A 12,395-nucleotide genomic window follows, 5' to 3' on the forward strand; every position below is an offset into this window, starting at 1 on the left:
GTCTGGTCCATTTTGTTGGCCGGTTGTCCCCCTCGCTCTCTAGAACATCAGTTCCATGAGAGCAGGAACTTTGGTCACTTAGTTCTCTGCAGTAACGGCAGCACCTAGAATAGCGTCTGACACAGACACAGCAAATGCGTGTGACATAGCTGGGTGGGGCAGGGGAAGGACCATCCACAGCCACCACGTCTCCGGCCGCTCTGCGTTCTGAAAGGCCCCATCCTGCCACCCAGTCTAAGGAGAGACTCCCCAGCCATTCCCACCCGGAGTTCCCTTTTCCTTCTCTCAATGCCAACAGCCCTTTAGTCTAGCACTTTTGTATGTTTTGAAACTCTTCAGACCAAGTGATTTTGCACGTGGCTTTTCTTAACTCCCTCCCTCAAGCTTATAAATTTCGATATGCTTTGTCGCCTTTGGAAAAGAATTTCAGACAGGTACAACTTCAAAAAAACTGAGTGCTCGTCACAGTACCCAGGTTGTTGTAGTTAAATGATTTTGATTGTATAGACACATGAAATATTTCCCTTTTAAGCTGATTTATGATGGAACTGTTCTGTGGTGACTCAAAGTCACCTAAATACTATAAACTAGTGGTTACTCTCAGGGACCATTTACAGTTTTTATCAAGGATTATCTGAACCTGCTAAGTGACCTTAAGGACCTGTGCTCTGTATAGTTCATTGTTGGTTTTCTTATAAACTTTCTGTCTTCTTTCCTCACCAGCTATCAGCTATTAAACTACGTGCTGCTATAAATAGCTCTTCTCTCCTTCTAATTTGCCATGAGCAGGAAAGTCAATAGGTCAGAACTAGGCCTACGTTAAGGGCCGATGGTCAGAGCAAGGCTCTGCCGTGCGAGGGAGCGGGGACGCCCGCTGCTTATTTTGAGCTTCCATAGGTGCTCCACAAACACGACTGATAACTCAGTAGTTCCTACAAGAAAACACGTACACAGCTGTCAGCCACTCTGTCGGTGGCACGAACAGGTACCATGGACTCGTACAGGGCACAGAGCTGTTCCTTTTTTATGTCACTTGACCGCAACCCTGTGAGGTTAGGTTGCACAAGGACCATTCCATGTTATGACACCCATTTTTAAAGCTATAGAAACTGCCCCAGAAAGGTGACATGAATTGCGCAGTCACCTGGTAAAAAAACCGGGGGCCCCACGTTCTTCCTTCCACTAAGCCGATGTGTACAAAGCCACTGCTGTTTCTTTCGGGTAGAAGTGCTTCAGGTAAGGCTCTTAAGTAGCCAAGAGGACAGGGCAACAACACGTTCTGCTTCTATGTTTGAAAAGAACATTTGCCAACGGTCACTTTTATTGCTAACAAACAAAGTCAATCTCTCACTTCTCGCACTAACAAATAGGGGACAGAGGTGGAGAAGATGGTAAGTACTTCCAAATCTGACCCTTCCACCTTACTTCACAGAGTATAATCTTCCTCTGGTTTGAATTAAAATAAACTAAAACACCAGACACTGAAAACCCTCCCTTTCTCCCTACCTGAAAAGTTTTATCTGTCCCATCCAAGAACTTCTCGTGTTCAATCTCATTACAGGGGCTGCTCGACATGAAGGAAGTTCGGCTGAATCACAAAGCTGAGGATCCAACATTCTAGTTCAAAACGCCGAATGTGCGCACATCTTTGGCCCATAGCAAAACTGCATGCTCCCTGGTCAGAGACAATATGAACTGTGTTCTCACAGCACTGCGTTCTTTTCCTTCACTACAGGTTTGTGTGCGTCTTTGTTTGCCAATCAACGAATATTTATTGAGAGCCTATTCCGTGCCAACCATCTAGGTGCTGATCACAGCTTACTGATTTAATGTTTGTCTCTAGACCACAGGCGCCATGAGAAGAGTTACTGCTGCTTTTTCTCTCACCATCATGCTGTACAACCTAGCAGAGTGCCTGCCCCACGGCAGGAGCTTAATGAACGTTAGTTAAATAAATGAGAGACAGACAGGGAGAGAGAAGGGCCCACTTTGTATGTGAAGGCATCGGGCTTTTCACTGCCCAGATCCACCCGCCATCCCATGAACTCTGAAAGGCACCACATGCAATGCACAGCTGTAGGCACAGCAGCTGTCACGCAAAGGAGCCGGAGTCCAGAACTAGGAAGAATTCAGCCCTTTGTTTCTCTCTGCCGGCCTCATAACTGAAATAGTTAGGTCCACTGTCAATCTACCTGTCAGCTACATGTCTTCAACATCTGGCTTTCAGAAACACTAAGTTAACTTGCTACTGAAAGAAATTTATGTTGATTTACTCACTGACATCACTGCCTGAAAAGGTATTTACATGTCTGAGGTCACACATAAGACCTAAACAGAACTGAGTTAATATGAAAAGTTCTTCGTTTCAGGTCTTTGCAAGCTATAAATTAGCTTTCATGGAGTATTTAATTTAAAACCAAAAAGGTTTGACTCATTATTTAAACTCTCCAAACTTTAGGTCGTAAAGTTCAAACAGGACTCTTTACCAGTAAGTTGTTGGAAACAGACTATAAGTTCCAAGGGTTAGCCTCATGTAAGTATTTTAATTAAAACCTAAGATTCAGTGGGCTATATGCTGCCCAGAGTAGTTATAAAAATAATAACAGGATAATAAGAAATATGAACTACTTAATGACATAAAAACCCAGCAATCTAGGCACGTATAAAAATAAAGATATGTAAGTTCATGCATCACTAATAAAAGGTTTATTTTCATTTTTCTCCAAATCCAACTAAATGAATAGATTTCTTAAAAAGGGAAAAAGAAAAAAGTAATAAAATGTTCTGAACATGCACGTCAAACAGAAAAGCCTTACAGTGAAGTTTCCACTAAGCTATGAATATATTTAATAACAATATATTTTATTATATATTATTATTAATAATGAGTTAGTTATGCTGAGTTGCAGAGTAAAGATTTCCCCTTCTCCCCCAACTCCAGCCCCCGCAAATCACAACTTACCTGGAAAGGCTGGTGACATTAGTTATAAATAAAATGAACACTACATAAAGGAAACAGTTGAATTATGTAAAGAGTTTGCAAACAATTATGCATTAAGCCTAATGTCAATAATAAAATCTCAATAGTCACTTAAAACAGTAAAAAAAAAAAAAAAAAAAAAACACCTGGGAATTTTCTAGACCCTAATCACCTGATTCAGGATCAAAGTATTTAATGACCTAAAACAGCCACAAAATCATATTCAATAAACAGAGAACATGTATTTAATAGAAGGCCCACAAACTGTCCCTTGGATGAATTAGCTGCATTTGCATTACACTATGAAATAAAAACAATATGTAATAGGAAAATCAGAAAAAGACTTCTTGCCTACATTTTTAAATATTACTTTTACAGTTTTCCAAAATCAAGTTTATGTTATGATTTTATTTACAATATGACTTACACAACTCGCTTTGCAATGTTCTGAGTAAAGGACAGACTAATAAGTCCAGACAAATACAAAAATTTACTTAAGACTAAGGCAGGCAAAAAAACAAGTTTTGTATTAGTAGGAAACGGCCACAGTGTGCCTTGGCATATATTCAAACTGGGCTCTATGAAAGATTTACGAATTCACATTAAAAATCTTCATTTAAAAAAAATCCCAACAACGTGTCAAAATGCCAGCTGGAAATACGATATATCCAACCAAACTATTTTCCTACCCGGAAATTATCCCCTCCCTTTTGTAAGCTTGACTGCGCTTTACCTTGGTTTGAAAACACGATAAAACAAAACTACAGGAGTTGAGTCAAAGTGACAAAACAACACTCTTCAACTTCCATTTTGTTAATGGCCTAATTTCGGGAAGATCTGCTGTGCTAAGACCTTAAACCACCCCTGAGAGTGTTGCAATCCTGCGCGGCGCGGCCTGGCCCCTCGTGGAGTGGGGTGGGGTGGGGTGAAGAGTGGCCGGGCCCGTCCGGGAGACGGGCGCAGCGGCACGGCACGGCGCCCGGGGGCACCGGGTGGCAGGGCCCGACCCCGCGTGGAGCGACACTGCCCGGCCGGCCCGGCCCTCGCGGAGTGGCAGTGTACCGCCTGGCCGGGCCAGTTCCCTCTGCCCTCTGGGGGACGCGAGCTCATCCGCCACAGAGCGCCCGGCCCTTCCCGCACCGTCCCGGGTGGGCAGGAGGCCACTGAATCTGCCTGAGCGGAAAATGTCACTCTCGGAACACATTTTATGACGCGTTCACTGGCAAATAGCACAAAAAGCTAAGAATATACCGGGCGTGCACGGCTCGGGAGAGACCGGCTGCTGCTCCCACCCGCAAATCCAGCTATTTTTGATGTCCGCAAGTGAAGTGACAACTAAACCGAGGGCGGCGCTGGGGTCCGCGCACTTTTCCACGCCCGGATTCCCGACCCCAAGTTAGAAAAGAGCCCGAGCGGCGTCCAGCGCCGTGATTCAGCAGCGTCCCGGGGGGGCCGGAGCGCGGGCCAGAGGCCGGTCCGGAAAAGGTCACCGAGAGCCTCGGGCTCCACCGGAGCCCGGATCCGGAGCGGCGGGGGAGCGGGTGTCGGCGGGCTCCTACCTTTCCTGCTTTTTGGGGAGCTCCGCTTGCTCCGGGCGCTGGCTCGCTCTTCCTCAATCGCAGCTGCTATCTCGGGGTTGTCTTCCCCATTGTACCAGACCAGGAGCTCCTCGCCCGGCGCGATTGGCTGCGGGGAGAGAAGAGACAGGCGCCGGGCCAATCAGAGCGGCGGTTGTTGGCGGGCGGGGGCGGGGCGGCGAGACGGAGGCCAGCCGGGCAGGAAGGGCTCGGAAACCCTCTGCGGCTGCGGGCTGGGCGGCTGCGGGAAGGGACCCTCTGCTGGAGGGAGGACCTCACTTCCCGCCCGCCTCCTCTCTTGGGGGTCCGCATGTCCACTATGGCTCTGACTAGGAGAGGTTGCTTTAAACTCAAAACTGCCGTAGGCTGTCGAATCTTACTGTTCAAAGCCTCACGACTACCAATGCAGAAAGAAAAATAAAACACGGAACCATCTTGCCCACAAAATCTAGCTGATGAGAAATTTAAAGTACAATTAGAAAGAACACGGTGGTTTGGAGAACTGCTGAAAGCTAATGACCAGTCCACGGTTCAGATTCCAAGAGCAAGTTAAGCAAGATAAGGAAGAACTATTGTATATGCCACTGCACATTTATAAGTCACTGCTAATTCTACCATGGAAAGGCTAAAAAAGAAGAGGACACACAAGTGTCCTGGCAGTATGCTATCTATATATACACTGCCACCAACCTGCTTGGGTCCATGGGGAAGCCACCAACTTGCCCTTGACACCGCACACGGAGTTTACATGACAACTTAAATTTAGAAGGAAATGCCTAACGGTGCCTCACACGTATTGTGCTCCTACAACATAAATTCTTAACAACATGTATCACCAGCATACTGATTATATCTAGAATACCCTGAAGAAAAAATAAACTGAGGGAAAGGCTATATTTCTAAATAGAATTTAAGGAAATGGCTTATTGGTTCCTCTCAAAATGATTCATCTGTGTGACAAGTCCCAAGACTATCCACGCAAGTAAAGTTCCACCTAAAACCCACGGAATAAAATGAGAATCCATGAGTCCATACTGATAGAAATGAAAGAATGAATGAATGAATGAACAAGTCAACAAATAAGAAGGAAAGCTCTTCCTTAAAGTAGATCCCAACTAATCAATGAAAAAAAATAGTAACAATGGAATTAGAAAATCACCAGCCGGCAATCATCAAAGTAATAATTGATTCAGGCAAGAATCAACGGATGCTAAAACTTGTAGGTGAAAGTTTGAGGAGTAACAGAATACTTGCAAGGTCTCAAAATATCTCCCCATAAAACATGTATTAATTACAAAGGGGAAAACGGTATCTTTATAAGACAGACATTATGTGCCTCCTGACACCATGCACAGAAAAGAACAAAGCATCACTTCTAGAGATGTCTGCCCAAAATGCATAAAAATGTAATTTAATCATGATGAAACATAAGAGAAGCTCAAACTATGGGACATTCTACAAAATAACTGACCAGTTCTCTCAAAGCTGAAAGGCTACGAAAGCAAAGACTGACATACTATTCAATCTAAGGAAACTGACTAGACAGTATAACTGAATGCAACTGCGTTTTCTTTTCCTATAAGGACATGATTGGAACAACTGACAAATTCTGAGTAAGGTGTGCATATTAGCTAATAAAATACTGGCACTGTTGCTTTTGATCAGGGCACTATGGTCATGGCCTTTTTTAGGAGCAGGGGGAATCCCACCTAACATGGCAGTTCAGAACAACATAGTTCCTCGCTTCCACATACCTTCCAGTCTAGATGATACCCTTGAAGGTAAATATTACTTTGTTTTATTCTCTACAGAACTCACTGTTTATATAGTCCAAATTTTAAAATATTCTAAATTCTTTAAAATAAAAGAACAAGCCACTGTTTCCTTTGCTCCCCCAACAATGGCTAAACCTGCCATTTTCTTATCTTTATTAAACCAATGTATTATTATTGCCCTTCTTGAGTCAGTTAAACCTAAACCAAAAAAACTTAATACATACAAGATTTTAGTGAGTTAAAATATATAAGATTTTACAAGTCAATACACAGGATTTTTATGAGTTTAAAGAGCCATTACAAATGCCTTCTGGTACTCTGATGAGCTAATCTGTTTCTGTTGAAGGAATAGGCTTTTTTATTTAAGTAAACAATTGATAGTTCCAAATATATAGTTTGCGTCTCCTTTTTTTTGTAAGTCACATGTTCAAGCAATGATGGTATCATATAATATTTGAAAAGATTAGGGTTTGCAGAAATATGTAAAGACTTAAATAAAACCAAAGAGAAAAAGAACATGGAAAGGAGTGAGGAAAATGTATTCTCAATTTATTCCTAACCCAAACAGCGTAACCAGGACACTGGCTACAAGCGACCCACTGGGCATTTTTGTGATGCCTCCCAGACCAGAGCTTAAGCTGCCATGGTCATCCCACTGCAACCTTCTGAGAAGAACTGACTGTACTAGCAACTGGGTGAAATTAAATATGAGTACAAACTCTTAACTTAGGAGGGCATTCTCTCTTTTGTTGTTGCAAAACACAACATAAAAACACATCAGAATCTGTTTTTACCTCAAATCTAATACAAAATCTCTTAATGGCTAATGAGCTGGTGAACAGCTATAGCAAAAGCCCCGTGATTTGTTAGCTGTTGAAGAACTTTCCAAATCGTTAGCAGCTGAGGTGATTATTGTATTATTCAGTTATATACTTCCCAACTTCATACTAAAACAGATACAAAAATAACAGACCTTTATGAAGAGGAAAATAATATACCTTTTTAAATCAGTGATTGTTTGCTTCTGTACTGTGCTGTTTTTTTCCTCTGCACTGCTTAGCACATTTAAGATTTTATAAGTCAATTTTCAGGATAAAATAAAATTTATGTTCCTAAACACAGGAAATATAAACCCACATTAAAAAAATAAAGTCACAAGTCCAAACATCTTTTTTTATATATTGCATTTTGATGTTGAACAAAAATCTAACAACAAAGAGACTTTAAACTCTTCCTAACTCTCCCATAGGTTCTGACAGGCTTACTGAACCAAGCATACGCTCTTCTCTAAATCTCAGTAAATATAAACTTGAAATTTTACCAGACCAATTAGGAAGAGTTAAGGGTTCCAATAAATATTCCTGACACTGGGTCAAAATAAGGAAAATATTCCAGAATAACAGGAACACACGAAGCACATCCATGCTTTCCCACCTACAGTCTATTCCGCAACATCATCTTTTAAGACACAGGTCAGACAACCTCAACTGCCGAGTGGGTGAACTGAACTGAAGAAGAAAATCCCCAACTTCTCCCCTCGAGCCACACGCCGNCCCCCGAGCTGGCCCCCACCGGCCTTACCAGCCTCATCTACCCATTCCTCTCACTCCAGCCACACAGGCCTTTGTTTCATTCCTTCAAAAAAAACAAAAATATCTATCTTATTCCCACTTCAAGGCCTTTTCTTCAACAGGGGCCCCTCTTCCTGGTCTGCTCTTACCTTTACCACACAGACCTCTGCGTGGCTGGCTTCTCCCCATGCCAGTTGGGGAGTTCGTGTCTTGTCTTCCCTGATTCACCAGAGCTGAAGCAGCCCTCCCCCTACCTAGCATCTATCACATTTGACTGTCTTCAAGGCACTTATCACCATCTGAAATAGTTTGTTTACTTATTCGCTTATTATCTGCCTCCTCACCCATAAATCGTAAGTTCCATGAGACCACAGACCTTATCTGTTCTGTTTGCTGCTCCAGAAGAATACCTGGTATATACCAGACAATAAATATTTGTCAAACTAGTGAATAGGAGAATGAATGGATAGCAAGCTAACACTTAACTTCTGGGAATTTAAAATAGTTTTTAATCATATTACAAACAAAGCCAGTGTTGGGATTTTCCAATTATCTGGGTGATAGTTAAGAAAGTGATATAGAGCACAGAAGAACATCACACATAAGTTTGTTTACAAAATCTAAACCACAGAAAGCTTAATCTATACTTAGATAGCCACCAGTAAGAAATCTGAAAGGTCTTGTGCATACCTGAGCAAACATCGAAGGTCAGAATTGGGGGAGATCAGCAAAGATCAGAACCATGTTCTTCAGACCAAGATAGGTAACAGTAATAGCAGCAGTGTAGGTAACACGTTTAGTTGGGTTAGACTAGCAACACTTCACTGAACCTTACACAGTCTTGTTTCATCTTCACAACTGTATGCATTGATTTTGCTATTACCTCCATTGCTCCAGATGAGAAAACTAAGATACAGAGTTGAAGTAACATGTCAACTACAGAAGGCAAAACCTACTCACACAGCAATCTGCCAGACCCCACTCCTAACCATGACACCATCCTGCCTCGCCCCAAAGTAGCGGCTATCATTCATTTAGCACTTACTAGACGCTAGAGCTTTGCTCGTTATCACCTACGAAATCACCCTGCTCCCCATAACGGCAACACTGCAATTAGCGCTATCTTACAAATAAGGGAACTGAGGCACAGGAAGGTGACTTGCCTTGGGTCACACAACAAGCCAGGACCTAATCCAGAGGCCTGGCTTCAGAGCTCACTCTCCAAAACACTATGTGCCTTGCTTCTCGATGTTTCTTCGATTTGCTATCAGAGATGCACACAGCCTGATGAAAGCGCTCTCAGTGTCCTAACATTTCCCTGGGCCTGCTCTCCCTTGGAACCTCATCTCTACCTCCCTTGATTGTCTCAGATTCATCCCCAGGCTGGTATTTCATCTCCACCAGGATTTTGCCTCACGGATTCAACCCGATGCAACAATCACTTTAAATAAATTTGAGAAACAGAATGAATTCCTGAATCAAATTTTGAATCTAATTTCAAATTCTAGTGTAACAAAATTGTATAGTTACACCTACTAGAAAATCATGCTTTTACAATATAGCAGAAAGAAAATGGGAAAGAAGTTTGTAGAAGTTTTAAATAAGTTTCCAGTCCCTGGAAGCAAGGATGTGGGTGTACATGCGGCAGAGGGCAGTCCAACTGGCTAAAGGTGACAGGAAAAGAACAGCATAAGAAAATGAAGCAGCTACTTGCTAACTCTACTCCCAGAAGTCTTAGCACTGCCACACAGGCAAAACTCAGCATGACCATCATCTTAAATGCTTGCTCATTCAGAGTTTTCAACTCCTTGGAGATCATTTTTTTCCATGGACTGTCCCTAATCTATGACATTTTTAATAGAAGGGAGTAAAGAGAAATGTGCCCTACAGCAATTTTAGCAAATGCATCTATTCCCCAAAGCAACAATTATCTATCTTTAGAACCTCAAGACTCTGCGTTTGAGAACATTTCCATGCACAGCACGTGCAGATTTGCCTTCCGAGAGAACATGACAACACGGGAGACAGACTGGGGCCTGCTTGGTGCAGAAACGCAGCCACGCTCGACACTTCCTAAGTGTAACTTCCCTGAATGTACTCAGTGACCTCTGACTGCACCACAAACCCTAAAACATGACTTTCCTTTTCCTTTCATCTAAACCATGAATGTCTCCAAATAAAAATGTGGCTGAAGGAAGAAAATGTTCTGTTTAATTCCCATTCTGAATAAAAGTTAGGGAAAAGAAAAGCTAATCCAAGGCTGCATTACACTGAAGACTAAGAATGTGTTTGCAGTTAACACGGAACCACCACAGCTATTGACAGTTTCTTACAGTTGGATAAATCTGCCCGACAGACAGGTCCCAACGCATTTGTATCTCATGAGGAGGGAAGTCGCTTCAATGTGTTGATGAACCACTTTCAAATACAATCCTTTCAAGGTCTGCACAGTTGTTATTGTCAGTCACGACTGCAGACAGTATTTGCAAAACGCGTGCAAAGTAACTAGCGGCAGACTGATGCTAACACTCTTACCTTTAAAGTTTTATAGTAAATGGCCCTGTTGATTTCCAGCGGAAATAAATTTTGCTCTTCTCCGGAGCAAGCCCAATTTACGTATCGCAGCCAGTTCCCCTTCTCTGGATCGGTGGCATCAATGCACATCCATCCCAAATTTGGGTAATACACCTTGGGAGGGGGAGAAGGACGCCTTGGTTAAAACAGGAGTTTCTTAAAAACGTTTCCACTTTCAACTTTTACAAATTCTTTTTCATTATATGCAAGTACTCTATAAAGTATGTCACAGAAACCAAATAAATAAAGAGCAGAGCAAAGAAAAATAAAAGATGAAAACGGAGATTCAAAACTGTGTAATCCTCCTTAGCTATTTTTCTGTCTAGGCTTGAGTAATTTTTTTCTCCTAAACTTGAAGAGCTATAGTAAATATGTTTCATGATCTCTAAATGACTCGCAAATATGGACCCAAGGACAAGTGACAACTCCATTCCCTAAAGATAGAGTTGGAAGAGCGAGCTGGCAGCATCCAAACCCCAGCCTGCTGGCTTGTTGTGGAGGTCGAGCACGGGGCCCAGCCTGCCAGGCCGACACAGTTCAGCAGGTCCCTTCACTGCAGGGCTGACAAAACTTCAGCAGCGAACATGCAGTGTGAACCTCCAAGTGGGTGAACGGTATGATGCTGCTGCAAACTCAGCTCATTCTTAACCCCTTCTCTACCCAGAGCATCTGTCAGGACTGAGGTGCTATGGAGCATACTCTGGGAAATGCTAGTGTCCTCCCCAAAAAAAGACCAGGCCCCCTTTCCAGGAGTCAGATCCAATGTCCTCTTACAGGAAGCTTTCCCTGATCATCCAATCTCAGTCAAGTCCTCCTCCCAGGTGCTCCCAGCACTTATTCCTTCATTCTAAAGAAAATCTATTTAGCAACTATTTTTAACTTTATCCTTGTATACGCACCCATACATACATACATTTATGTTTTACTTCCCTGAAACTTAAGACTCTAAAACACTTGATTAGGCACGGAAATAGAAACACAGAATCAACTGGTCACAGACCTGTCAAAACCAAAGTAAAAGAAATGAGTCTTTTCCTCTCTCTTTAGGAAGAAAGGAAAGAACCTCAAGGCTTCCCTTTCTTCCCGACATGTACACAGCCAAGGCTCCCACCGCTTATTTTTCTCTGCCCCCCGCATTAAACACTCCTCTCTACAGCAGCTTTCCTGCTGGAAGAAAGCCCCCGCTCTCCACTCTGCTCTGTGGGCATGCCTGAGTCTCAGAGCCTGACTGCCAAGGGGCAGTGCCCACCTTACTGGGCACCAGCCATGCTTTCTTCCTGTTGGAAACTGATGGCAGGCAGAATGCTATGTGCTTCCCATATTATCTTGTTTGACCCCATGCAGCGGATTCATTATCATCTTTTCCTAACATGTGGAAGTTGAGGATCAAAAGTTAAATAATTTCCTCTAAGTCGCCCACTTAACGAACAGTGAAGATGGGCTTAACCCCAGAGCTGCTGAACCCCCACTTTCCAATCCCTCCCCGATCGTCCTACTTAAACCTATAAATCCTCCTCTCCCATCAGCAGTCCCTGCCACCCCCAAACCCAATTTATTTCTCTTCATAGCGCTTGTTCTTTTACAGTGTGAGATCCTGTCCTCATTGATTTGACTCGGTGACTGTCTCCCCACACCAGAGCATGAGCTCCGTGAGGGAAGACATGTTAGCCTTTCATCCACTGCAACACTCCATACCTCGGCCAGTGCCTGGCTAAGCGAGGCACTCACTAAATGACGATGGAGAGAATGACAGCTATCATTACACACAAATGTGTAAGTGTCCTTCAATGAGAACCTGCCATGGGACAGGAACCATGCTAGAAGGTGCTCTGCAGTCCATTTATTTCATCAGCATAAGAGCTAAGGAGAATGTCTGCACTATCCTGAAGTGCCCCCAGTGAGTTTATTCAAAAACTCG

General features: G+C 43.1%; 1 protein-coding gene across 7 annotated transcripts in view; it reads right to left on the reverse strand.

Annotated features, from left to right (window-relative positions):
• The window catches only part of PRDM2 (PR/SET domain 2), a 109,847-nt gene that overhangs the window by 68,911 nt on the left and 28,541 nt on the right, over positions 1-12,395 (reverse strand). For 6 of the 7 annotated variants that reach the window (XR_002123678.1, XM_019639764.1, XM_019639758.1 and 3 more), the window contains 2 exons: positions 10,439-10,591; positions 4,540-4,666 (listed from right to left, as the gene is read on the reverse strand). Coding sequence is in view for 5 of the 7 variants with exons in the window: in XM_019639764.1 (XP_019495309.1) it covers positions 4,540-4,666; positions 10,439-10,591 (280 nt within the window). In the remaining 2 variants the exon portion in view is untranslated. The remainder of the gene's footprint in view (positions 1-4,539; positions 4,667-10,438; positions 10,592-12,395) is intronic. The other variant, XM_019639762.1, reaches the window with a different exon arrangement.

This window comes from Hipposideros armiger, unplaced genomic scaffold (assembly GCF_001890085.2).
Source record: "Hipposideros armiger isolate ML-2016 unplaced genomic scaffold, ASM189008v1 scaffold_46, whole genome shotgun sequence".
In the NCBI taxonomy this organism is placed as follows: Eukaryota; Metazoa; Chordata; class Mammalia; order Chiroptera; family Hipposideridae; genus Hipposideros; species Hipposideros armiger.